This window comes from Falco biarmicus, chromosome 2 (assembly GCF_023638135.1).
Source record: "Falco biarmicus isolate bFalBia1 chromosome 2, bFalBia1.pri, whole genome shotgun sequence".
NCBI lineage: Eukaryota > Metazoa > Chordata > Aves > Falconiformes > Falconidae > Falco > Falco biarmicus.
This window is the reverse complement of record NC_079289.1, coordinates 114,380,503-114,408,297: the sequence shown is the minus strand read 5'-3', so window position 1 is coordinate 114,408,297 and position 27,795 is coordinate 114,380,503. Positions and strand designations below refer to the sequence as shown.

Below are 27,795 nucleotides of genomic sequence, written 5' to 3'. Positions count from 1 at the left end.
CAGGAGTCACCACTTCGGAGGCCAGTCAGTCCAGCCCCGCTTCGCAGCAGCCGCCTCGCTTCAGGACTCGTGGTGGTCTTCCATTTTGGAAGGCAGAGGCAGGGTTCCTGGTGTTCTGTAAATCACTGTGTGCGTTTGCAGTCAAAGCGTATGTATTTGTGGGGATAATAAAACACAGTGGAACTCCAGACTGCTGTCAGCTAAGCTATCTGGAGACACACTGAAAGCAGGACCCTGACAGACCCGTACTATGTTTTAACATCTAATACCTTTCCCAAGTACAGATACACAAGGTATTATTTCCAGATGTAGTTACTTACCTTACGTGTGCACAGTCAAAGTCCACAGCAGAGCACTTTCCTCCTGAAGCAACTTGCGGGATTATTACAGGAAACATTCTACCCATTTTGATGGCACGGCCGTTTCTGAAGCAGAGCATGGTTATTTAATAGCGCACAGACACACGCACAGCAGTTTAGGACAGAAGGTGCCTAAGAATACCTCTGCCAAGTCCTTCTTCAGCCCACACTCTGCATACTATGCAATGTACTACCAAACCCATATGTTAGTAGCTTGAGCTATCAGGGTGTGGGATAAAACAGAAAGAACAGGTTGGCTTAAAACCACTGTCCGTGCCACAAGAGGAGTATTCATGCAGCACTGCAGTATTCACACAAGGGAACATATTAGCCCCATGCAAAGGCAGACAAGTTCCATTTTGTAGTGCTAAGTGAATTGTCCTCACACAATTCTCTAATGAGGCTGAATCTGAGGGTTGTAGTCCTCTTTTGTACTTAGACCTGTATTTCTGTCGCTCTTAAAATAGCACTAGGCTGAGACCTTTCTTAAATAATCTGCTATAAAAGCCTTATTGTTGTCAAAGTCTGCATAGGTGGAGTTCTCTGCTTGGTGACTATAGACCTGCCTGGAGGTAATCGGACTGTTCACAGGGTTAGCAGGTGAAGTGTGCAGGGAACCAGCCTGCCAGAGTTAAGAGCTGCTGTGGCTCCAGGTGTGTAGGGGTTTTTTTTTCTACACACAGGAATGTGGAAATGCCAAAAAAGCTTCCCTTGCAAATGAAGGAATCCCAGGAGTCAGGCACTTAATGTATGTGGAAGACTTACCTTTTCTGTAAAACAAAGCATGTAAAAAATGCCAGAGCAGGCAGTTTCACAGTTGCCCAGTGACCTGATTGGCCCCGTCATTGGATTTGGTATAAATCTCAAAGCAGCGTGATGTGCTCTGTGGGACTTGCTGTGTTTCCTTCTACCACACGCTCTTCAACCTGTGTGAGCAGAATTCATAGGGATGGGAGGGTGGAGTGGTCCTGCAGAGTGACAGCTCCCAAATGCTCAGCCACCTGCTTCGCCCTGCAGACTGGGAGCTAGAGGAAGCCTGATCTGTGACTGCTTCTCCCATACCATGACGAATCCTTTCTGTAGTGCTGAGGAAGGAGAAATGAGTGCTACTTTTCTCTCTGCTGTCCTCTGTGGGAGGTGAAATCACTTGTGGCAATGACACCACTTGATGCATTTGGTTGTACAGATTGGGCATTTCCAAACCATTTTTGCTGTTACTGCAAACTTTATAAATGATGCAGCTGCTCACAACTTCACATCCCACGTTGTAGACAAATTTCTTCTGAAGCAAGGACTGAGTCACTCCGTTTCGGAAGATGCGGCCTACCTGCCTGCAGACGTGAGCTCAGCTACAGAAGCAGTAGTGACAGAAAGTCTCCTTGGACTTCAGTGTGTTTTCTTCTAATGCTTTTCTTTTATCATCAGCAGTGCGCAAAGGGTACAGGATCCAGACTGACAAGGAAAGGGACTCCATGAAGGTGCTGTACTATGTCGAGAAAGAACTGGCTCAGTTTGACCCAGCCAGGAGGATGCGAGAACGATGTGAGGAACAAGCATGGTTTATTTTTTTTTTTCCCATTGACTGATAAAGACTGCAGATTCGTAGTTAAAAGTTCAGTGGCTTTGCCTTAGAGCCAGCCCCTAAGGTACGATGTCCGGGATATGGTACTTGGGGCAGATAAAAGTCTAGATTTTAGGCATCTACAGGTATGTACAGATTTTAAAGATCTACTACTTACCTAATCATCCTTAGAGCAAACAAGGTGAGGGATACTCAAATGCTCATGAAAATTGTCTGCTCCGGTAATTAAACTTTTGGATCATCAACATCTGAAAAGCCAAGTCTGTACTCATGCCTTATGCAGTCTGTGGTGTGACAATAGCTGGGATATTGTCTTCACAATTTCTCTATGTCTTACGGTGTGGTGCCTGTAAATTCCCAGCATGGCAAAATAGGAGGATGATGATTTTATTGGAAGTGTGTTTTGTGGACTGCAATGACCCCAGTGTGGTTTGAAGAATGCAGAAAGGTAGTTTGGAGTGGCTGCTGCCCAGCAGAAGGAGCAGGGACTGTAAGAAAGATCCAAGAAACCAGGAGATTGTCAGATTTTGTGACACTGGTCAACATAAGATCAGAGGCAGTACATGCATCTTCTGATGGCTTGGCAGTGGGACAGCTGCAGGTGAAGGGGAGGAGGGTGGTCAGTAGGGACATGATGCAAACTCGTAACTGAGCTTGCTGTGTGGAACTCCTCACTGTCTTCCAGTAGCCTCTTGCAAGCTTTATTTCCATAAATACCGGCTGAGGCTGCACTTAACGGGTGTCAGAATAGAAACCCAAGTGAGGATCTTTCCACATTAGGAGGCAGAGGTGCAGTGGCCGGATGAGGCGTGTGCGTGAGGAGGTCTGGCAGTGCTGCTCTTTGTCTACCAGTTCCGTGGAGAAGACAGCAGCAGGCTAGGGGCTTGGTTCCTCTGGGCAGCAGCTGAGTCGTGCAGAGCTAACCCACATTAGGCACTGGTGGAGGCTCATTTAAAACAGACGCAGGAGGTCCTGCAAATCAGCGAAGGTAAGGACTTTAGGGAATGGCACTACATCAAAGCTCTGTACAGATTAGGCATAACTAACAAATTATATATACTTCTAAAACAGTCGCTGCTGAGCACACTGTCTTCTCCACCTACAAGATTTACTATAAAAAGACCTCTCCAGATTGGTATGTCAGGCCTCCAGATGTCAACGTGCTTGACGGGGTAGAGACTGACAGTGATTCAGACAGTCTCTTGCTTTTTTCTTAATCTTTTTTTGAGGGGGTTGGTTTTGTTTTAGCTGGGCAAGTCAGGCCAAACCTAGAGCCAGCCTGTCTCACACCAGGAAAGGGGGAGGTACACAACTGCTGTGGTGATGTTCCACCAAGCTCCGTGCCCACCTTGTGAGGGTGGAGAGCTCACATGTGTTACTGAGGCAGGGCTGAGGGGGGATTTCTGCAGGAAGGCTGAACTCGGTTATCTGGAACACGGGCATCTGATGTCATTTGCAATACTTTAGAATATCCCAGCTGGCTGCCAGCTACTGGTTCAGAAGACCTGTAGGTCTAACGGCAGCTCTGTCCAAACTGAGCTCCAGGAGCCTTGGGCAGGATCAGTCAAGGGTTTGAAGGGCCTTGGATTCCATTTTGATTTTTTTTTCTAACAGAGGGCAGCTCAGCTGCTTTCGGAATAAGCTGCAGCCTTCCTGTCCTCTCCTCCCCTCTCACACACGTGCTGTCAGGTGATGCCTATCTCATTTCTTTCCTGCAACCCTGCAGATAACAACACCGTCTCTGAACTCAGCTCTTTGCACGAAGAGGACCTGAACTTCCGGCAGCCCTACCGCCAGGTGCGACGGAAACCTCTGCCTCCTGCGGGGGACCTGGACGGCGACGCTGAGTACTGGGCAGGAGTGATAGGTAGCGGCAGCACGTCAAGATCACAGGCTGTTTCCGACTACAGAGATGAGCGGGACACTTTCTGGCACAGGTGAGGAGTGCCATGTTGGGAGGCAGCTATATCTGGCAAAGTAGTAAAGAAAAGAGAAGGAACAGATGGACTGGTAGCTCTTCTCCGTTTCCCACTGCTCTGGTTCTGCTTAGCAGGACAGAGGGTTTGGAGGGAAACATGGAACCTGGAGATGTCATTCGATGAGGTTGGAATGAATCTGATTGCCACGGGCCTGCAGAAGCCTACCCAGCTAGGCAAAGCCAGGTACCAGCCCCATTCCAGGTGGGACGTAAGAGCTAGACCAATGGGAAACCAAGCCACCTTTCCCACAGTGCTCTCGTGAGATGTGTACCTGATCCCTCTAGCACTTCCCAGTGCTGGCGCGCTTCATTAGGAATCACACCCTAGTGCTTTGGAGCAGCAAGACCTGTACTCCAGGCCTAAAGGACTGGCACTCTGGTGCCTAGAAGAGAGATATCACATCCTTCCCTCACATACCAGCAGCCCAGTCTCCCGAAAGCAATGGCAGGGGTTTCCTTCCCTCAGTACTGGGCTGTTGTGCCAGCTCGCTCTTTTTAAACCTGCTTCAAAGTGGCCCTGCTGTGAACTTCTGTAGTCGAGTTCTTGGTTTTTCCCAGCAGGACATACACCTACGAGCTCTGGGGCCAAGGACAAACAAGTCCAGTGCTGCATACTGGAGCACAAGGGAGGTGCACTCTGGGGTAAATCTCGGGTAACATGAGACATGTAGAGTCCGAGCTATCCACACTAAGCTGCCTGCACAGCCAGCAGAGAGAAGTGGGGATTTTGAGGATATGATACATCTCTTCCTACAGAAGATGATGAAAACAGGTTAGATGATTCATGCCACATGAGTGCGTGTTTCCCTCCATTGTCTGTGAAGGCAGCTGAGGGATGAGTGCAGCTGGATCCTGCCCTCTAACGCTACCTCTTCCCTCCTACAGCCAGCAGAGATCCAAGTCCGAGATGTTGTCTCGTAAGAGTTTCTCTGTGGGAGTGCCGGCCGTCTCTATGGATGAGCTGGCTGCCTTTGCGGAGTCCTACAGCCAGCGGCCCCGGCGGGCAGACAGCCAGGAAACTCGGCGTTTCGAGCGGTCAGAGTCACACGGTGGCCGTGGCGGAGGGCTGCCTCACCAGGACAGCTCCATGGAGGAGTACTACACCAAGCGTAGCAGAGGGAACCGAGAGCCGCTGACGGACTCGGATCGGGGCTGGTCATACAGCCCACCCCGGAGACGGGCCCATGAGGAGAAGCACCTGCCCAGGCTGGTGAGCCGGACGCCTGGAGGGAGCCAGAAATACGATCACTCCTACCTCAGCAGCGTCTTGGAGAGGAAATCCCGGAGCTACGATGAGAGCGGTGACTGCAGTGAGACCCCCTCAAAGCTGAGCTCACAGCCCAGCCAGAGAGGAGGGGGAACGTACTATGCCTGGTCACCACCCTCTACCTACAAAGCCGAGAAGTCGCAGCAGCAGTCGCAGCAGCCACCACCGCCTCAGCAGGAGGAAGAGGAGGACACCCTGCCCCCGTACAGCGAGAGGGAGCTGAGCCGAGGCCCTTCGTACAGGGCCAGGGAGCAGGCCTACCTCAACGCCTCTGACAAGAAGAGGAAAAAGGACGCCAAGAAAGCAGTGAGACCATGTCTAGTGCTCCTGATCCAAATAGGCTGAGTGGGGAGCCATCTGGCAAGGGTTACTCGCCAGAGTTTATGGGCAAGGGGGCTTTCCAGGAGGGCAGAGCCTGGCGTTCCAGTGTAGGGAACCCCAGCTAAGGGGAGTCCCTGTGGGAAGACGGCAGTCACCAGGTGTAGGTGGCCAGAAAGGGAAATAGCTCCCACACAGGACTTCGTGGTGGATGGGATAGCCAGATGTGCCTGGGACTGAGGAGGCGAGGGATGTTTTTGGCACCTGTGGCCTGGTGATCCAAGGGAGCGGGAGTTTATCTAGGGTTTCAGAGGATCATGGTAGGGAAGGGAACTTACCCAGGGCTTACGGAAGTTACAGGGCATTGCTTCGGCCCTGATCCTTGTTAAGGAGGGGTTGAGAGGCTCTGTTCTTCTGGACTGGGACAGGGCTAGGTAATGGTGCAGGAGACTTCATCTTTCTGAAAGAGGTGGGATCAGAGACTCCTGTGGGTGTGTGCCTGTGGGCCCGTGTAGGGGCTGTGCATGCCAAAGGCACTCCTCACAGCACACCAGCAAGTGCAAAACATCCTGCCACGGTCTGGGCTGGTGAGGACTGATGGCTGCTGGGGAAGGGGAGGGAGCTGGCTGAAGTCTGCTCCATGAGGGAGACCTTGTCGTTAGAGCAGCTTGGCTGTTTGAGCTTATGTGCCATGTGTGAGAGAGGAATGGGGTGTGAGTGGACAAAGCTGTTGCTGTTTGGTTCTGTCTCTGTCAAAGCTATGTCTGTTTCTTTGTCCGTTCCATGGGCGCTCTCCTGTTGACATTAATCTTCTCTCTTTTCTCTCAGAACGATTTCCCAACGAGGATGTCCCTTGTTGTTTGACGTTGTTGTGGACATGTCATGTTGATGGGCTGCAGTGGAAAAAATACAGAGCAACAAGCAAGACAAGCCTCCGTGAAACTTTGCAGCCGTTAGCCGTGGACTCAATTGTTTGTTTCATCGGGGGAGCAGAGGCTTTTGTAAGAGGCAGACTCCCATGAACAGCGCTCGATCTCAGAGGCTCTGGGAGTCTGCCAGGAAAACTAGGCCAGGGCTCTCTTTGGCACCCTGTTTTCCAGTGCTTTCAGCTCTGTGCTGGAAGGCAGCTACATCCCGACTGTCCCGGCCGCCCTGAACTACAAGCAAGGCTGCCTTTGTGCCTCTCCCCCTGTCTCACGTGCAGAGAGAGGCCTGTGTGCGTACCTGTTGCTCTCTGTCTCCTCAGTTCTCTGTTTGCATCAAAATTGTCTCCATACTTACACTTGCAGCCTTTTCTGTACCATCCCCATGCTGGGAGGAGGCCTTCTTACAGCTGCAGACTGCCTCCAGCTGAGTGGGTCCTAAATCGTGAAAGAAAATCTACATCCTTTCAGACACTATAGAAAAGGACTGATGAGGTGTTAGTTTGGCAGGGGCTGAACAGAGAGAGAGACAATTATGGGCTGGTTTGTTCAATATATTTAGTTATGTTCATTGTGTGAGGAGAGTCGCAGGTGAGATTGATGTATTGTTTTGAAAGTGGATCAAAGTAGCTTTTATTGTGATGAGAGCATGATGTGTTTTTTCCCCCCATCCCCAACTGTGATTTGTTTGGATACGGTTGCATTTCCTTGCAGCTGAGCTATGACCCTGTAGAGCTTCAAGCTAGAATATCTACTACACCCTACCATAAGCAGTGCTCTAGCCTTGGTGGTGCTCTGCTTCCAGCACCACCAGACATCTCTGCATAGTGAGTGGCCTTTTTGTTTTAAAGAAGCAAAAATGGGGAAGTCTCAGTGAGAGGGCAGCTGCAGATCTTCATTCTGTGCTACTGGTATTACTCCTTTCTGGTCATTGTTCCCAGACGCCAAAGACAGCAGTAACAGCAATGGGAAAAGAATTAACACTGGATGAACACAAGCTTTGAAAGTCACAGTTTTCACGTACAACCATCTCATTCACTTCAGTCGTGACATGGTTTTAGTGGCTGTTGTCTCAGGAACAGCTAAATTTAGAAGTGAGTGCCTCACACCATTTGGAAGCCTGACATTCTGGTTTTCATAGGGTATAATGCAGTCATTTCTTTAATTTTTAGCTGCTAAAATAATGTGAAGGAAGATGATGGGAACATTTAAAGGTCCAGTATCTTGATCCCTATTGCGCCTGGAAACAACTTAGTGCCCTGTTGTGTTATGCACGTGGTCAGCCTCTGAAATGCCATCTCTGGAAATCTGGGAGGGGGTCTGGCCTCAGGTGCTCACTCCGGCAATATGGTGTTGAACACGACATTTTTGAACATCACTTCAGTTCTGCATAAAAATGATAGATTAATTTCCGTATTACTCCTTTGCTAGATCACCAGGAATGGTCAGGGAAGAGGAATAGATATGGATGACGGTGCAGTTTTCATGCTGGAAGGTGAACTGATGAAAGGAAGATGGCTTTCTTCTCCTCCCACGCTCCTCTGGTGATGACTGGAGTTTTGGAAATCCCAGTCCTGAGTCTTTCTGGACAGAGAAGGTTTTACCCTGGAGGGGCATACAATCATGGAATCACAAAATGGTTTGTGCAGGAAGGGACCTTAAAAAGATCATCTAATTCCAACCCCTGCCATAGGCAAGGACACCTTCACTAGCCCAGGTTGCTCAAAGCTCTATCCAGCCTCACTTTGAACATTTCCAGGGATGGGGCATCCACAGCCTCTCTGGGCAACCTGTTCCAGTGTCTCACCACCCTCATAATAAAGAGTTTCTTCCTTACATCTGACCTACATCTACCCTCTTTTAGTTTAAAACCATGGCCCCTGGTAAAAAGTCTCCATCTTTCTTAGAAGCCCCCTCCTAAGTACTGGAAAGGCTGCAGTAAGGTTTCCCTGGAGCTTTCTCTTCTCCAGGCTGAACCCCAGCGCTCTCAGCCTTTCCTCATGGAAGAGGCGTTCCAGCCCTCTGATCATTTTTGTGGGCCTCCTCTGGACCTGCTCAAGAAGGTCTGTGTTATTCTTGTGCTGGTGTCCCTCTGGGTGGGGTCTCAGGAGAACAGAGTAGGGGAAAAGCACCACCTCCCTTGACCTGCTGGCGGTGCCTCTGATGCAGCCCAGGATATGCTTGGCTTTCTGGGCTGCAAGTGCACATTGCCAGCTCATGTCCAGTTTTTATCAGGGCTGCTCTCGATCCCTTTATCCCCCAGCCTGTATGAATACTGGGAATTGCCCCGAGTTGCATGCAGGACCTTGCACCTGGCCTTGTTGAGCCTCATGAGGTTCACATGGGCCCACTCCTCCAGCCTGTCAGGGTCCCTCCGTGTGGCATCCCTTAAAAAAATGAATCAACTGCACCGCTCAGCTTGGCGTCACCCACAAACTTGCTGAGGGTGTGCTCAGTCCCACTTTCTATGTCGTTAATAAAAGACTGAACAGTATCAGTCTTAATACAGACCCTTGAGGGACACCGCTTGTTCCTGATGTCCATTTGGATGTAGAGCCGGTGTCTGCAACTCTCCGGATGCAGCCATCCAGCCAATTCCTTATCCCTCCAATAGTCACCCATCAGATTCACATGTAGAGACAAGGATGTTTGGGTGGGACTGCGTCAAAGGCCTTACAGAAGTCACAGTAGATGACATCAATTGCTCTTCCCCTTAGCACCAGCACAGTCACTACATCATTGAAGGCCTCCAGGTGGTCAGGCAGGATTTGCCCTTTGTGTAGCTGTGCTGGCTGTCTCATCCCCTGCCTGCCATCCATACGCCTCCACGCAGCTTCCTGGAGGATCTGTTGCATGATCTTGGTGGGCATGGAGGTGAGGCTGATTGGTCAGTAGATCCCATGGTCCTCCTTTTTACCCTTTTTGAAAATGGGTGTGATGTTTTCCCTTTTCCAGTCACTGGGGGCCTGGCTGCCGTGATTTTTCAAATAGGGAGAGCAGCTTAGAAACTACATTTGCCAGCTGCATGCCAACTACATCTACTTGTATTTGGCTGGAGAGACAAGATTTTATGTATTTTCCTCTTTGCTCATCTTTATTGTATGTTCCTAGGAAAATCACAGCATAGTTCACAAGAGGTGGGCAGGTCGGTGCCATCTGAAGTCTTGATGGCCTTGAGAAGTGTACAGGGCTACACAACATTCAATTTTAAATGAAACATTTCATCCCTGACATACGACAATACTAGCAGCAAGAAATGTTGATGTTTGGTTGGTCTGAAAACCGTGGGAACCCCTATGCTATGAATTTCATGGGAGTTTTGCCTGCTGTCTTTTCTATCAGACACCCAGCAGACGCAGGAAACATTTTGCATAGAAATGTGAAAGTGCATCTGCAACAATAGCTGTGTCAGAAAGGGGCCAAAACATCGATTTCACAGTCTCTGCATACCTATGTCTTTTAAATCATGCTGAAAGCCAGAGTGCCACCATCTCTTCCTCATTTCAGTTTTGCCTGCCCCTTATCTCAGTCGCTGTAGTCGAGTTAATCAAGCCCTCGGGAATGAGTCGTGTGTATTAAAAATACAAGCCTTCCCCTCATGTATTTCAGTCAGTTTTGTTTGCTCAATGCTGGTACTTCAGGGCATTTGTACACTACGTGTGAGAAGTTGCCATTGTATCTAGCTTATGAGTAAGTACTTGCAAGCTATTTCTCGTAAGAAAACGATTTTAATGGTAGAAACAACTGTTCATAAGAACTCCAGCGTTTCTTTTGAATCCAAGTACTTGGAAAAGTATTGAAGATTTTATGACTAGTGATTCTATGAGTTATATCAGATTATAAAAATCTCAGGTTCCAAAAAAAAGAGCAGCTGTTAATTCCCTGAAGTCAGATATGGGCAACACCTGTCAGTCAGCTCCACCTTGCTCTAAAATTTTAGATTTTCTATCTCCTTATACAAATCTGAAGGAATTTTCAGTTACTGCTAGCGTCTGTCCTCATGCCATCTTTATTTTTCCCGTTAGAAATGTGTCTGCTGCAGCACCAAATGGACCAAAACAAAAAGTGAGGGGTGACGTAGAGTAGGGCTTCTGTCTCTGTAGCTGCACAACCCTAATGACCCGTGACTTGCAGCAGAGGGGAGCAGGGGGCCATAGGCAGGTGGAGAGGCTGAGAGGAGCCTCTTGCTTCAGAAAAGAAGTAATGGTTTGTGTCTGTGCCATCTTTCACAACACTTGCAGAATGCTGGCACTGGAAAATAATGAGCCTGGTTATTCTGGTTTTTACGGGGTGTCAAATTATAAATTTGCCAGTGATCAATTTTTATTGCTGGCATAAAATTAAAATCCTTTTCATACAGGATATGGATGTCTGGGTCATGTCAAGGACGTGGATGATTTTCTGGCCTTAAAATGAAGCATCACAACAGTGACTTGCTAAGAAGACAACAGAGATGATGCAGGATCAAGCATTAGCAGTAAATTTGGCTGTGCTGTCAAAAATGTGATCTGGGCTACTGAAAAAAGTTTTGACGTAATGGAATGGGAAAATAAATACCCCAATGGTAATGACTTCTCAGCAATCCCATTATTCCTTTAAAGTACATTCTAAAGATTCCAGTGAGTAGCTTCGGTGTGAATATCCTCAGACCACTCCATTTCCACTGGAATGGAAAAAGTACCAAAATTAGCATGCTGAATACTTAAAAATTTTGAGGAAATCCAACATATATCACCTGAGACAGCCAGCTAGAATTATTCAGGTCTTTGTGCTGGCATGTAATACATGCCAGACTGGAACTGCAAGCATCCAAGCCTTTGTTCCTGTTACTAGGTCAGACGTGACCACCCAGCAGCGTGCCCCAGGCCCACCTCACCATCCCTGCAGCCAGCACTGGCAGCCACATGTGCGGAGTTTCCCCGAGAGGCTCCAGCTCTGCTCTGATGCCTGGGTCCCTCTGTAGCTCACTGAATTGCAGTTTTCATTCTGGCTCCTGACTCCGGGTGCCTGCTGCCTGTGTCAGCAGTTACACTGCTTTCCTGACCTTTTCCAACAAGCCCACTCCAAGTGGGCAATACCAGTTCACCTGTAATGTAAGACACATGGTTTTGCAACCACCGAAGAAACTTTTACCTGCTGATCCTCTCCAGACTTACCTAAAACTGGCCAGAGAAATTTGTGGGAGGGAGTAGCAAAGAAAGTATTGCATATTGTAAGCTGGAACTAGCCTTTTGCAGGGAGAAGGGGACATTTTCAGCATTTTTTTCAGGGAGTTTCAGGCGAGTTAACCACACATGGATGCCACCACTGGGCTGTGACCAGCTTCAATCCGATGACAGAGTGATCTGACATTATGCAAAAACTTTTTTTGGTCAAGTTGCCAGCCTGCTCCTACAGTTCCAGGTTGTCTTGAGCAAAGTAACTGCTAACTCTCCATATACTCAGAGGCCCGTGTCTCTTTTGAACCAAGGTCGCTCCCAAAGCTGCTTCTCGAGAGATGCAGGACAGCCCCTGGGCTGTACAAATACAAATCCCTGAGAAGGAGCAATCACAAAACATTTTATAAGTCAAAACCTTGCCACAAACTCTTCCAGGTACATAAACATGCCACCACAATGTTTATCATGCCTGGGCTATTCTGAAAATAATTTTAATATTGTGGAGATTGTTTTGCTGAGAAACCACTTGGAGCTACCTTTCCTTTTCTCCAGGGAGCTTTCACACAAAGACAGGTGAGGATCTGTCCTGTGTCACTACATACAGGGTTTAAGACATGTGGAAACGGAAAGTGAAGGGCCTTCAGCTCATTTCTTGACTGGGTCCAGGAGCAAAGAGACCTTTAGCATAAGCCAGGTGCTGCAGATCTGACCCTGTGACTCTGAAATACCTCTGGTACAGCATCTCTGTTAGGCTATATTGGCCATACCTGCTTTCTACAACAGCTGTGCTGTTAAAACCACCCTCATCATCACTCGGGGCTCCTGAAGTCCCTTTCCCATGGCCTGGGAGAACAGAAAAGAGATCCATTATGTAATGTGACAGGGCAGCTATCATTTTGATATGATCTTAAAAATGCCAGCTGGATTACCAGCATGAGAAACAGAAAAATCTTAAGAATAAAGTTAGTCAATACTAAAGGAATGAATCTACCATGATTCCTATATGAATTCTCTTGTGACCTTTATAATTGCTTTTTGACATTCACCCCTGCCTGCACGGGGGCCTTTGCCAGGAGAGACCTTCACCTCCTCTCCCTTTCTGCCTGTCATTTTTTGTTATGCTTGTAATCCCTCTCTGACCCCTCTGCTTTCCTTGGCTATTTCCAGTTAACCTTCGGCATTGTGCTTAGAGGTTGTAGTCAATTTACATGTAGAGTGAATGGCATTTTGTAAAAAGACATTTTTACCCCCTATAAAAGCAAAAAAATTACAGAATACACAAAAAAAAACCCCCAAGCACTCTAGATATTCTCTCAAGTCCAAGCAGGGATGTTACGGCAAACAACTTAAAAATTAAAGCTGAACATTATTTCATCAGACGTATTGTTTTCAAACCAGGGCAGCTGCAGCCAGAGCTCTGAAGTGCAAAGAGCAGAAGCAAATGCATTCAGATTTCATTGTCTTTGGTGAGAGCAGTGCCAGAGAGAAGCAGCATTTCAGAAGTCATAGCAAGCAAATGGAATTCCAAGATTCTGTTAGTTAACATTTGACTTGAAAAGTATGAACTAAAAGTTGATGGGCTCATTTGAAAAGCAAAATTCAGTTCAAGGAAACGGTAAGGTTTTAATCTCTAATGCCTGGTGGGGACTTTATCACACCTGCTCATTTTATATAGAAAAATACGTGGGGTTTTTTTCCTGCAAAACATCTAGTGCTCTCAGAACAACATGCCCTCTGTACCCCAAGCACCAAAATGAACTTGGAGGTGAAAGGAGCCTCTTATGCATCCCTGTCCCATGCAGACAGTCCGCAGAGCACCAACGCTGTCCCTGTCATGCATCCCAACAGACTCACCTTCAGTTCTGTATGTACAAGCTACACTGTCCGGAGACTCAGGGCTGGGAGCTTGGTGCCTGCTGTTGCTGACTTTTCATAGACCCTGTTGAAAGCCCCAGCCCGGAGGTGTAGTCCTCTTGCTGTTTATCAGTGAGCTGGGTTGTTTTTTGGCTGTTGTTACTTTACTTAGATTTCCTTCTCTCCTGTAATGAACTTATTTTCGGGGGGGGGGGGGGGGGGGAAGGGGAGTGGAGAAGGACATAATAATGCTCTGTATAATGAAAACACAACACTTTTATAGCTTTTGGGGACACATCCTCAGCCCCAATTACCAAGCATTATACATCTGCCATGCTTGCAGTTTCAAGGTTGTTGCTTTTTGAATTGTCACCATGGAGAATAAAAGCAGGAAAAGCTACCGCCAATCTGCCTTTTTATTATTCTGCAGACAAACAATATGCTCACTTTTTGCTAAGAAATGAGCAGTTTACATGAGTGGTTTTAATCCTTTTTTGTTTATTGGATGATAACTCAAACATTTTCCAGTGGAGCAGCAGACCCTTTCAAAAATTTCATACTTGGCTCACAGGATAACATATATGAGCACGTTCTGCCCCTTCTGCCTCCTTTCATGCGAGAAATCCCTGCAAGCACCCCATGGAGCCACACTACTTCACAGAAAGGATAAACTCTCCCTTGGTTTTGCAGACCTAAACCCTTTTTCCCTGTAGATTTTATTAGGAAACTTTTTATCTTTTTCCTACAGACGTTTCTTCCCTTTTGGCAGTTTGACCCCTTTGTCTGCGTGCCCGGTGTACTCTGGACTGATGGTTTTTGCATCCCGTAAACAAGCAACTTCATTCGGATCCTGTCTCCGTGTTATAAATAATGGATGTGGACTCTCACGCTTTGCAGATGCGATCTGGACAGCATTTACACATTTAGATCCGTGTCTGCCAGACCGTGTGCCAGGGGAAGCGCACACAGCTCCCAGCTCTGGGCAGCGTGTCCCTGCACAAGGCATGTCACCTTGTCCCTTCAGCTCCCTCCCTCTGGAAAGGGACGCAATCCAGGGCCACCGGTTTCCTCAGGCAATGCTGGTCAGGCCCTAGCGAGCTCAGCCCTGCTCTGGAGGCCTCTCCCATCACAATCCCACTTGGATTTTCTGGCTCTGCCCCAGCTTCACACCGTCGGCAAACATGGATCCAGACAAGCCTCACCACACCGGCGCAACCCTCACGATCCCACCCTCAGCCAACAGCCGCGGCCCCTGGGCCAAAAGTACCACACCAGCCAGCTCTCTCCTCAGGGACTCACCAGGCCCCTCAGCCTCAGGGGGAAGCCCCCCGCCAGTAACCGAAACAACGCCCCTCAGCCGCTCGGTGCTAGAGGCGGGGGGCGCCCACCCGGGCCCCGCTTCGCCGACCGGCGCCGCTGTGACATGGCCGCGCCGCGCCCCGCCGCTACCCGCCCCCTCAGGCTGCGGGCGGCGCGGGCAGCGCCTTCCCGCCCGCGCGGGGCGCCCCCTGGCGGTGGCGGTGGGAGCGCGCCAGCTGCGTGAGGGGCGGGCGGCGCGGGGACGGCTGTCGCATGCAGCGTGTGGCGTTAAAGGTCGCCAGGCTTAACGCTCGCCTCTGGAAGTCGTCGCTGATCCTTTTTGTTTGTTTTCCTCCACGTGTGAAGGCGCTCAGGGTTTCTTTGGGCAGCTTCATTCCTTCCCTCAACGACCCCTCCACTGAAGAAATCTCCAGACCTACAAGAAGAAGTAAAGGTGCCCATAGCTTGAAGGCAGACGGGTGTGAGGAAGAGATGCCGACAGAAACACCGAGAGGTCACCCAGTTCTGCAGGAAGGTGCTGCTGGCTGGGGAAACGTTGGTGCTGCCAAAGCCGGAGGTGCCCCTACAGCCCCCACGGTAACTTCTGTTTACCCCTCGGGTAAGGGTAAGGTAGGCTAAGGTATGGGTAAGGCTAAGGTATGGGTAAGGCTAAGGTATGGGTAAGGCTAACGTAAGGTATGGGTAAGGCTAAGGTAAGGTATGGGTAAGGCTAAGGTAGGGTATGGGTAAGGCTAAGGTAAGGTATGGGTAAGGCTAAGGTAAGGTATGGGTAAGGCTAAGGTATGGGTAAGGCTAAGGTAGGGTATGGGTAAGGCTAAGGTAAGGTATGGGTAAGGCTAAGGTAAGGTATGGGTAAGGCTAAGGCTAAGGTATGGGTAAGGCTAAGGCTAAGGTATGGGTAAGGCTAAGGTAAGGTATGGGTAAGGCTAAGGTAAGGTATGGGTAAGGCTAAGGTAAGGTATGGGTAAGGCTAAGGTATGGGTAAGGCTAAGGTGAGGTATGGGTAAGGCTAAGGTAACGTATGGGTAAGGCTAAGGTAACGTATGGGTAAGGCTAAGGTAACGTATGGGTAAGGCTAAGGTAACGTATGGGTAAGGCTAAGGCTAAGGTAAGGCTAAGGTAACGTATGGCTAAGGCTAAGGCTAAGGTAAGGCTAAGGTAACGTATGGCTAAGGCTAAGGTAAGGCTAAGGTAACGTATGGCTAAGGCTAAGGCTAAGGTAAGGCTAAGGTAACGTATGGGTAAGGCTAAGGCTAAGGTAAGGCTAAGGTAACGTATGGGTAAGGCTAAGGTAAGGTATGGGTAAGGTAACGTATGGGTAAGGCTAAGGTAAGGTATGGGTAAGGCTAAGGTAAGGTATGGGTAAGGCTAAGGTATGGGTAAGGCTAAGGTGAGGTATGGGTAAGGCTAAGGTAAGGTATGGGTAAGGCTAAGGCTAAGGTAAGGCTAAGGTATGGGTAAGGTATAGGTAAGGCTAAGGTAACGTATGGGTAAGGCTAAGGTAAGGTATGGGTAAGGCTAAGGTAACGTATGGCTAAGGCTAAGGTAAGGTATGGGTAAGGCTAAGGTAACGTATGGCTAAGGCTAAGGTAAGGTATGGGTAAGGCTAAGGTAACGTATGGCTAAGGCTAAGGTAAGGTATGGGTAAGGCTAAGGTAACGTATGGCTAAGGCTAAGGCTAAGGTAAGGCTAAGGTAACGTATGGCTAAGGCTAAGGCTAAGGTAAGGCTAAGGTAACGTATGGCTAAGGCTAAGGCTAAGGTAACCTATGGGTAAGCCTAAGGCTAAGGTAAGGCTAAGGTAACCTATGGGTAAGCCTAAGGCTAAGGTAAGGCTAAGGTAACGTATGGGTAAGGCTAAGGTAACCTATGGGTAAGCCTAAGGCTAAGGTGAGGTAAGCCTTACTCCTGTCAAGGCTCTTTTGTGTCTGGACCCAGCAGGTCCAGAGCTCTTGGCTCTAGATAAGGGTTTGTGATTCAGGGCCATTTCTGAATTAGAGAAATGAGCCTAAAAAAAAAATAAAATGCCAAAAGTGGCACAAAATCTCTAAAACTCCCAAGTTCTTGAACTCTGATTTAGTACTTAGCTATATGTGCACAGAGTTGAGGTCCAGCTGACCTTCTAGAGTTGTCAAGAATGACGAATGAAGGGACTTCCAACCAAGGGAATCTGTTTGGGAGAGAATCTTACATCCTATCTTTGTGATGTAAGCCATGCACACTTAGAATACTTTGTTTATGTTAAACTCTGATTAGTTAGCTCTTACGGTCTTTAGTCTTGCCTTAGAAGTGAACTATCCTCATTATAATACTAAAAATCACACCCCCTAAGGAAAAGATCCAAGCCCACTAAAAGACCCCTCCTCAGAGAGCATGCGTAGTAGTAAGGTAAGTTAGGTAACGAATATGCAAATGTATAGCAAATCATCTATACAGACCTGCCCTCTGGGAAGGGAAAGCGCGGTAAGATTTTGTGTATAATGTTTCTAACTTTGTACTGCAGTAGGTTAGCTTTGTCTGCTAGCATCCAGACTTGTGCAACTCTGGCATAAAACAGTAACTCATCTTAGTGTGTAAGATTGGCTTGTTGCACACCGGGAATGGAGTCGCATTTTAGAGATAACAGGACCACTTACTACAGGAGGTGTAGCGCTTTCAGTTAGTCCTCACGGTGTGATAGGTATCCTGTCTGATTATATCTCAGGTTTGTTTCCATCAGCCCCTCTAGAGCAAGTGCTGGTGATTTTCATGTCCCAGTTACCACATCTTCTCTGAGCAACAGATTAGTCAGCACACTTGTCTCTGAATAGGTACTCCAGGGTAGTGAGTTTGAGCTCAGACTGGATGCATTTTACACTCGAGAGCCTGCTAAATGGTTGTTTAGCCTCTTTAAAGTTCCCTGCTTCCTGGCAAAGCTGGAATGTGTATTTCTATAGGCCTCAGTCCTGCTCACCTTGGAATTGCAAGTTTTGGCAAGGACTTCCAACATTCAGTAAGGTGGCAGTCAGGTAAAACCATGGCATAAAAAGCTAAAAGCTTTACCTCTTAACAGATACACTGCTGTGTCCTACTTAAGGACCGCTGCATTTATTTGTCATTACTAAATTTATGTACGATCACAGAAAAGACTTCTTGGCGTCCATGCAAGTGGACCTCCAACTGGAGGATGTAGGAGTAAGTATGGATCAAAGGAGAACTGCCCAGAAGCCGTTGGCACTATGGGATTGTGCCCTGTTGTGCATAGCCCAGCATGGCTTGCTGCTGCTGGCTGTAGGCTCCCCTTAGGCAGCAGCCCTGCTGCAGACAGCACCCCCATCAGCATCTCTGACAAGGGGGACTGGAACCCCTCTCTCATCTTCAGATCAGTAAGATTCTGCAGGAAAGGTGAGGTTACTGAAATGAAGAGTACCTTAGCTGTAGAAGCTCTTCCTGGATTTCTCTTTCAAGTGTTTGGCAATCTTGGGCTTTGAAGGGTAGGCCTGCACGGTTAAATTTGAGGAATACCTGCCGAAAATGCAGGTCCCTCAAATCTTCATGTGTAAACTTGGCTGCTAATTACTAAGCGTGTGCAGAAGGGGTGTGTGGGCCTGGTACCTGGAATGCTTTTCTCTAGAACTGGGAGTCCCAGCACCTTGAGCTGAAACTATCAGCGCCATTAAGTGCTCAGAACTTCTGAGAAAGTAAAACTACTCAAATTAGCAAAACCGCAGTCTGCATGCACCCCAGTGTAGCAGATTTACACCCCTGGCAGCCAGAACTGACTGATGCAGCTCAAAACCTGCAGCTTTGCTGGCCTGAGCTGCCAAGACCAAGAGGGGAGCGCTTGGTGCCATGCACAAATAGGCCTTCGCCTAACGACCGGTGGCAGAACTTGTGTGTGTAGCAGACTCAGAGCCCAAGGTATATTTGAAGTACTACTTGGGGAGTGAAATGTGGTTTATTTGTTTTTTAAATAGAAATATATATTTATATTTGGTAATTTTCTTCTTCACTTCTGAAAAGAGAGATCTGAAGCTGCCTTCTGCTCAGGCCAGTGTGGTGTCTGAGTGGAAAATTTCACTCCCCAGTTTCTGTAAGATGCAACTTAGGCTGGTGCTTGTGAATAGCTGTAAAAGGAAGGTTACTGCAGCAGAGCTCTGTAATCAAGAGGTCTCCATGGACAGCCTGCCATCCTGATGAGAGACACTTCTTAATTAAGCAAAGATGCCACGTTGTAGCTGAAACAATTCCTAAGTGGCCCAACTTCCCTCTTCACACCAATGAGCCTGGAGTTAGAGAGCTCCCAACAACATGGGGTTTTAGAGGATTTGAAATGAATTATAAGACTAAAAGTTCAACACTCGAGCATGTGCAGCATGCAGAAAACACATTTCAAAATGTGTTTGAAGAGCAGTAGCACAGTTTTGTACTACTGCAAAGGAGGAGTGTGGGTAGCATCCCAAGTATTGCTTGGGAGATCTGAGATCCACGCACTTCTGTGAAAAGCTCAACTTTACTTGCAAGCAAAACAATTAAGCAGCCCTTGCAGCTGAACTTAACTGATTTCCTGTTTGAGCACCTCAGTTACACTGATTTCATGATTAAGCTGGTTCCAATTAATGGGAAAAGCAGAAAGAATCCACGGTCAAAATATTGGACAAGCTGTTTAAGCTAATGAGGGAGGACACTGGTGTTTGTGAAACAGCTGGTAGTGACAGCCTGGAAAAGGAGAAAAGGAAAACAGCTGCCTGCAGATAAGCACTAAATTCAAACACAGGAGCAAAGTGAAGGGGAACACATTGGTGTGCTTCAACACATCAAGTGGCAACACAGAAATGCTGCATGAATATCGATCATCTTACTCATCTGACTAGCACCAGTGACATAGCCCCAGGGAGCAAACCTTGGGTGCTCAGTCCCTGATCATCTGCTCTGCATCATGTATTAGTCTACTGTACTCTATACAATATTCTGGAGTAAAATTGTTTGCAATAGTCCATATTCAGTAACTGTAATTGCTCCTGAAAGGCCACCAGTTAACAAGGCTGTCCGCCAGGGTACCCTTTGCAAGACCTACGTGTCTAGAAGAGCAGGGCACAGGTGCACTGAGACCAGTGTGTGGTCTGAGCCATGTCTAGTTAGGTGGCAACCTGGGATTTTTGCAACATGGAAGCCAGATCTCTGAGAAATCACACAGCAGAGTTACAGGCAAGTCCTCACAGCATTTTTGGTTGCCTTTCCTAGAAGGGCTGATCCCAAAATGGCCCATTGCCAGTTCTTCCTGTATCTCTATGTATGACTAAGAAAAAATATGAAAGGTGTAGGATGGAACATGTCCTCAGATGTTGTTTCTTAGCTCTCCCCTCACCCCCAGGTAAGGGAACCACATATTAAGCTGAATTGTGTGCCACAGGCTTTGCACTAGGGTGTTTGTAACAACGGAACAGAGAGAGCACAAAGTGCCCTGGCTTGTCATGGCAAGAGTGAACAGAGCGAAGGCACAGGGGCATGTGCCGGCTAGCAGCAGTGTCTGTGTGAGGACCCACTGGGTGCAGATAATGCTCATCAGCAGGTTCTCCCTGTGCCCAGTTTGAAAAATAAACGGAAGCAGCATTAGAGCAAGAGGGTGCCAAGGAGTTCAACTGGGCTAATACCTGGCTTCTGTGCCCCTGGCACCTCACTGTGTAGATGTAACCATCCTGTTTGTTGCCTGGCTCTGCTCCTTCCACAAACATGCATGATAACCTGATATTCCAGCTCTGAGGCAAGAGATGTTTTCAGCCAGTTTAGGGGGTAGAACTGCCATTCAGAATAAATACATATTTGGTAAGTGCATACAGCAAGGGCACCACAGAAATGAATTGTAGTTTCCATCGTATTGTGGCAACAGGGGCCTTCGCAGTGGGGTTGGGGGAATGCAGAAACAGTAAAGGCAACGTGTCAGGCTTCTCCAGGTTTAGTCTCCCTAGAAACATTAAAAAACAAAAATAAAAAGGAAGAAAAGTAACAAACATCTTACCTTATGTGTTTCATGGGAACTAACAGCAATACCAGCCACATTATTTATTTCCTTTTTTGACCTGTCTGTTCTCCTCTGACACCAAGCCTCTCGGTGGTAGGTACCCTGCTGCTTGTGAGGCTGTGCTGTAGATTGGACTAATGCAGTTTAAAATGAACTCTCCAAAGTCTGTCATTTAAAAACCATGGATCATCTTACGGATCTGACTTAGGGCACAGCCATGTGAACAGTTACTCGGCATAGCTGTATTAATTCAGGCTCTGGGGGAGAAGGTGGGAGTGAGACCAAATGACTGGAAACCAGCTCTCCTGCCAATGGAGCATGAAGCTGTGCTCTCTGCGATAGCAGTTGGTGGCTAAGGGAGTTTTGGATGTATTTGCATTACTCAGCAAGTAATTCCAGTCACATTCCTTCTGTTCACAGCTTGCTTGTTTCCTCAGGATCCTATACCCTTCAAGCTGGGCATCCTCTTTGCCCTTACTGATATCTCCCATTTGGGAGCTCACCTCCATGTGAAAGCTCGTTGTTAGCATTAAGCTTCCATGCAGTACTGAAAATAAAAATTCTACAGCACAGCAGATTTGATCACTTCATTTTCTTGCCTAGAGCACGCTGTGATTTCTTCCCTGTTTGGCTCCGTGGGTGGAACAGGCATTTCAGTATACACTGCCACATTCATTACAGGGAGTTCTTCCATGCTAGAGATATTAACATCTTTGTTATTACTGCCAGTTCTCAACTCCCCCGTACCAAGTGTCGCCTGAGCTAGAATTCCTTTTAAGGACAAACTCCCAGTAGTAGTATTCTCCTCCTGAAAGTGAAGAACATCTCTTCAGAGGTCAGTTCCTTCTGCTTTCTCAGAATCCTGCCTCCCCCATATTCCTTAGAAAGTCATTATTAAAGATGTCAATACCACTTGCAAAAATACCACAGAAATTCTAGAAATCGGTGTCAGAATTACCTCTTTCATAATCATTAACAACTCAGAAGAAGAGTGTTTCAGTTAAAAAGTTTTATGCAAGAAAAAATGTTTAACATTTAATATAAAATCAAAGTTTGACATAGCTTATTTTTCAAATGTCATCCTTTTTCTGTTTATCAACTGACAATTAGAAGATCACAATTAAAAAAGTCATCCTAAATACTTTTAAAAGCCTTATAAAAACATTCATAAAGTGCCACCCACACAAGCACCTAAACAAGAATCTGAGAGAAATACCAATTAGGATGTTAATTTACTTAATTGCTGTTGAGGACTAAGCTGTCAGACAACAGCGTAATTTTTGGAACTGTAAATTTAACAACCATACAATGCAGCAAAACCACCATTCCATAGATTTGGCCCCAACAGAGCATCAGCTGGGCCCACAACACGGTACACAGCGGCACCCAGCACAGTGTTGCGGGGTTTTAAAATAAATAGATGCTACCACCAACTAAAACTAAGACTACCGACAAGTGGGAGATGTGGATACTAAGGGGAGCGATTACCCCAAGCAGTGGCCTTACCACGAGGGAAAACCCAGACATCTTGTACAGAAAACAGGTACAGATTTAGGCTGGATTTTACCGGGATAAAAATCACTCCCCATAGAAATAACAGAAAAAGGCACTGATACTTGGAACATCTCTACGTTCTCCCCTCTGGCCTTGAATGTACCATAGTGTATAAGCACCTTTCCTTTCCCCACCCCCAGGAGGGGCTCAGAACAGCCACGGCACCACAGTGCACACACCAGTCCGTTTGGCAGCAGCCTCCCGCTTTGCTCGCGGGCCGGGGCAGGGCTCACAAACAGATCTACCTGGAAGAAAAGGGGGCAGGCTCTGAGGGCTCCCTCCCCCAAAAATTCATGCCCCGTATGAGGTGTCCAGGGAGCAGCTGTGTGTCTTCCCAACGCCAGGGAGCTGCCTACGGTCCACACGGTCTTCTCCTCTCCACCAGCTACTCTGTATGGTGCTTCTGGTGGCGGACCAGCTGGGGCTGGAACCGAAAGCTTTCTCCACACTGGGTGCAGCGGTAGGGCTGCTCCCCGGTGTGGATGCGGGTATGCTTGATGAGGTTGGAGTTGCCACTGAAGCCCCGGCCGCACTGGCTGCATTTGTAAGGCTTCTCGCCAGTGTGCGTACGAGCGTGGTTAATGAGATCAGAGCTCTGCCCAAAACGTTTGCCGCACTGCCCACAAGCGTAAGGCCGGATGCCATCGTGGGCTCGCTGGTGCTGAAGGAGGTGGGAGTGTTGGCTGAAGCTTTTCCCGCAGGCTGGGCACTTGTAGGGCCGCTCACCTGTGTGCATACGCTGGTGTTTGATGCAGGTGGAGCTGTCGCTGAAGATCTTCCCACACTCGCTGCACACGTAGGGTTTGAGCCCGGTGTGGATGCGCTGGTGCTTGAGGAGGTTGGAGCTCTGGCTGAAGCTCTTCCCACACTCAGCACAGGTGTAGGGTTTCTGGCCTGTGTGAACCCGCTGGTGCTGGATGAGATGGGAGCTCTGGCTGAAGCCCTTGCCACACTCCCCACACAGGAACGGGCGCTCCCCAGTGTGCATTCGCTGGTGCTGGATGAGGTGGATGCTCCGGCTGAAGCCCTTGCCACACTCGGAGCAGATGGTGGGCCGCTCTGCACGAGGGGCTCGCTGTGAGGCTGCTGCTACTCTTCTCTCCTGTCTTTTCAGCAGGCTGATATCGGAGCAAGGCAGCTTAGCCTCCTCTTCCTCCTGACATCCACCTTGCTGAGCCTCTGAGGAACTGCGCTGACATCCATGGCTATCCCCCAACTGTTCCTCTCCTCCTGTGGATCCTGCTGCCAATATGTCCTGCAGTTCTGCACTTGCAAGGTGATCTGGAAGGGGACCTAGTTCACCACCTGGAAAAAACACCCCAAGTATTTCTCTTAACTGTGATTCTCACCGAGAAGTGGCAAAGCAGAGAACAGGCGAGCTGTTATTCTAGGGAGTAGAATAACACTGTGCAGGAGAAGCAGTAAAGGGAAGACCAGGAGCAAACGGAAACCTAGCTGCAGGAGAGGCTGTACGGCCTCTTCTTGCAACCCAGAGCAGACATGCCATGAACAGCAGAGCCAAGGCCAATGCCACAGGTGTCTCCGTGTCCCCAAGAAATCTGCACCTTTTGTCTTTTCAATATTCTGTCTTCTTACACATACTCTTAACAGCAGGCTGACAAAGGCAGGCTGCCTGCCTGCCCTGAGGGGGAAAGAGAGGTCTTAATACGAGGTGCACAAAATAAAGTGGCTTAAATAACACTGAGGTAGCTCAAAGAGCATTTTGCCTACTCTGTGTTTATAAACTTATCTAACTTATTCCTCACCCATGTACGTCTCCTCCAAAGCCTCATGATCTTGTTCTTCTCCTTGGTCCATCTGGGCAGTTACGTCAGGTTCAGCAACCTGGAATCCTTCTTAGAAAAGCAAGCAAAAGTAATTGTAGTTGAATATTCAGCAAGAACTTGTCATGTATCTTAAAATCTACTGCCCCTCCTGATATGGGGAACAAAGAGAGTGGCTGCATCAAAGAATGAAGTCAACTGAGGAACAAACATTTATGGACAGCCTGTGCACTACTGAGGTATCTGGTGTCAGATACTTTCCCTAAAGGAGATTCAAAGTTGCCCCTCTTCTGATAAGCGATATACATTAGGACATACACCAGACGTGCTGGACTCAGAACTGGTTGACAGCAACAGTAGATACAGGTGTGAGCAAAGAGCAAAACCCAGCCATACTTACATTCCTTTAATAATGACATTCAAAAGATTAATTACTCTCCTAAGATTATTTCAAATGGAAAAACGTCTCTTTAGTCACCAGAACTTGCTTTTCTTACTTGCTGCCTCATCTCTTCTCTCCTCCAAGACTCTCAGGCTGAGGCAGCAAAAAACAACAGAACAGGCAATTTGATATCTTGTCTGCTCTAACTGGCCTGTGTTAGTTCCCAGCCTGGCATCCCTACTGAGCTCCAGCAACCGCCATGAATGCAACTGTTGGCCACGGTGCTCTTATGAATGCCATCAGCACCAAAGACAAGATTTTTTCCTTCAGTATTTACTCTTTTAAGGCCAAAACCAGCCAAACAGTAAGCAACAGCTGTTAGTATCAAGTGGATAGGCATTAGCAGTTGCTTTAGAAAAAATGCAGAAGGACAGAGAAGATACAATGGTAAGAGAAATCCCACTTTATTTTAAAAAGATTCAAAGATGCAGGGAAAGGATGACATGGGGATGAATCTAGGACCAGAGACTGACATGCATCACAGCTAAAGTTGAGATCACTTATGGGAATATTTTTAAAGCATTTAAGGTACTACTTTTTTCCTCCCTTTTAATCTTTACAATTACTTAATACTAGTTTGCATCACTTCAGGAATGTACTCCCTGAACTCTGCTTCAAGCTCCCAATCTCTCTGGACGAGCAATACCTCTGGACAGCCACTGAAGCTCCAGACAGAATTTACTAATTGGACAGATGGGTGCTGGTTCAGACAAACACTGTAAACCCATGGGTGCCTGGTCCTGGACTCCGTCCGTCACCAACAGCTATTTAACAACAGGTAATGGGTAATGAGGGATTAGATAGTGTCAGAATCAAGGAGACAACTCAGATGAAGGGAAGAGTTTTGGACCTTGGATGCCAGTGATTACAAAACCACCACTCTTGAGGTCTTTTGTTCTATGTGGCAAAGTCAGACAGAAAGAAAGGGAGCAAGCGAAAGAGAAAGCCTGCAATCTTGAACCGTAGAACCACGAAGAAAGAAAGAATCAGACAAGCAAAAAAGAAGCCTCAGTGCAAAATAATAAATAAATAAATAAATAAATAAATAGAGGCCTTACACACCTTAAATATTAATAATCTGAGCCCCTGCTTTAGCTGAATGCTGAAGTGGACCATCCCTGCAGATGGATCATTTCCAGCAGTTCCAAGCCGGTATACAAAGGGAGGTTGCTTTTTGCAGCCCTACAGCTCTCAGGACTTGGCCACTACCAATAACTTCTGCTGCAAGTTTGGCAGTACAAGCCAACCAAGCTATTTACATGCTGCAATACGTACCAGATGGCCCACCCCCACTCTAGAGCAGGAGTCAAACCTGTGTCCACACACAGACCTTTCCCCCAGGCAGCTAACCACAAACAGCAGGGTTTCTCTCCGAAAGCTGTCAACAAACAGGAACTTTGGAGGAGTAAATCCCTCAGCATTTCAAGAGGTGGCACCAGCATCTGACAAACATCCCACATTCACTACCCAGGGAAACATCTAAGCAAGCAGACAAGGTAGAAGGAAGAGTTTGCTTATGACCCTACAAAAATTTCCTAGCTTGGGTTGTTGCTGACACATGCTGCTATGCTCAGATTTGCTATGGCAGCTCAGCAGAAGGCGGATGACCTTTATACAATTAATAGGCTAGTATGGAGCAAGAAGGAGTTTCGTTCTTTCCCACAATCACAGTCATGTCTCTGTGGAAGGAGGGGACAAACCTCATCAACAGAGGGGACGTTCCTTCAGGGATTTCATCTGCTACTAGCAGAAGCATATCCTTGGGCGTATTGGTTGATTACTTGAAAGTGGAAACCGAAACAGCGAGTACGTCTGGGTGGGTGGGTGTGGGGGTTACTGCAGGCAATCTCCACAGCTTCACTAAAACAAGATACGAAGGGTATCCAATCTGGACCTCCAGCAGGGGCTTTGCAAACATACCGTGCTGTTCCTGGGGCCTTGCCTTTAGTACTATGAGAGCACGTATAGATTTTGCAGCTGGGTCCTAGAATTGATGTTTTTTACCTTGGCTATTTATTTTCTCTTCCGACCACTCAGCTCTGTATTCCTCCCGTGGCCGTACCAAGCGGTGGAAGTTATGGGACTCATCCTAGTGCAGAGCTCCATGCTTGCAGCTTCTTGTGCTCCTGAAGTGCTGTCAGCGGCTAAGTGCTCTCTGCACCGTCAAACCAGGCACGACAGCACAAACCTGCAATTCAGAAGAAAGCGTTCAAATCTTCCTCTCCCCAGCTATTGTCTGGGATAGATAATGCTTGCGGTAAAATCAAAAGGTGAAGGCAGTTTTATCACAGAAAATACTTAATTACACAGCTGCACGTTTCTCTTAGGTGCAAGGAGAGCCTCCTCTTCCCTGGCCCATCAGATTTGATGATGAACCGCAGCACTGGCCCCTGCCCAGCTTGGGGTGCTGCGGCAGGCACGGGAAGGCCACCGCGGGGTGCACGGCACCCAAAGGCAAGGGGTGCGCAGGAGCGGGCAAGCACGGTGTAGCGTCTGGGAACGAGGATTTTGGGAACGAGCAGGGGTGCACAGCTGCCTGTCTGCAACTGCCATCAGAGGCAGCGGGTGCAACCGGGGAAAAGAGACGCATTTGCCCTGCGGCTGGTGAAAAGCGATGGAAGGGGGGAAACTGCGTGGTAGGCAGGGGCTGCAGGCAGACAGGGCTGGCAGCTTAGCGGGGTCCGCAAAAGGGGCAGGCCGGACCCCCCCCGGGCCGAGCTGCATTTGTGCTTCTCCTCCGGGCAGCTCCTTTCTCCGCAGGACCGACAGACAAAGGCTGCGGCTGGGGTTTACAGCCCGGCTCCGGGAGCGGCTGGCCTTCCCCGAGAGCCGGCACGGCCCCGCACCGGTCCCCCCCCGGCTGCTGCCCTGTCCCCCGGCCGTGCCGGGCCGGGCCGTGCCTACCTGCGGGGCGCCGCTCCGCCCGCCGCCCGCCGGCAGCCGCTTCCTGCTCCGCGGGCAAAGGGCGCTTCCTGGGCGGGGCGGCGGGCGCCGGGCTCGGGGCTGCGGGCAGCCGGCGGGAGGCTTCGCACCCCCGGGACACCGCGCAGCGCCGCCCACACCCGGGCCCCGAGCGGGAGGGTTGGTGTGTTGGCCGCGTAGCTGCTCCGCACCTCCCGGTGGGCTGCCCAGCCGGGTGTGGAGGCGGCGCTGCTGTTGCGGGGCCCGGCCGCAGGTGCAGGAGTTGTTAAAGCGCTTTGCCGTGGGGCGGTCGGGCAGCTTTGGGGCAGAAGGGAAGCAGGTGGGGGGTGTTGT

The 27,795-nt window shown here is 48.5% G+C and overlaps 2 protein-coding genes across 6 annotated transcripts in view; one reads left to right on the top strand and one right to left on the bottom strand.

The window, feature by feature from the left end:
* The window catches only part of ILDR2 (immunoglobulin like domain containing receptor 2), a 36,486-nt gene extending 29,417 nt beyond the window's left edge, over positions 1-7,069 (top strand). For 3 of the 4 annotated variants that reach the window (XM_056328234.1, XM_056328235.1, XM_056328231.1), the window contains 4 exons: positions 1,785-1,901; positions 3,668-3,878; positions 4,805-5,492; positions 6,333-7,069. In XM_056328234.1, the coding sequence (XP_056184209.1) occupies positions 1,785-1,901; positions 3,668-3,878; positions 4,805-5,492; positions 6,333-6,368 (1,052 nt within the window). In that variant the 3' untranslated portion in view covers positions 6,369-7,069. The remainder of the gene's footprint in view (positions 1-1,784; positions 1,902-3,667; positions 3,879-4,804; positions 5,493-6,332) is intronic. The other variant, XM_056328233.1, reaches the window with a different exon arrangement.
* Positions 7,070-21,754: 14,685 nt separating this feature from the next.
* Positions 21,755-27,523, bottom strand: LOC130144998 (zinc finger protein 70-like). 2 transcript variants are annotated; one of them, XM_056329360.1, is made up of 4 exons: positions 27,445-27,523; positions 26,545-26,728; positions 24,081-24,170; positions 21,755-23,619 (listed from the first exon to the last, which is right to left on the bottom strand). In XM_056329360.1, exons 3-4 carry the CDS (start codon positions 24,130-24,132, stop codon positions 22,700-22,702), a joined length of 972 nt encoding a protein of 323 aa, XP_056185335.1. In that variant the 5' UTR covers positions 24,133-24,170; positions 26,545-26,728; positions 27,445-27,523; the 3' UTR covers positions 21,755-22,699. The 2 variants fall into 2 exon arrangements, with proteins under 2 accessions (XP_056185335.1, XP_056185336.1); XM_056329361.1 differs by having other exon boundaries at positions 24,081-24,167.
* Between the last annotated feature and the right edge of the window lie 272 nt (positions 27,524-27,795).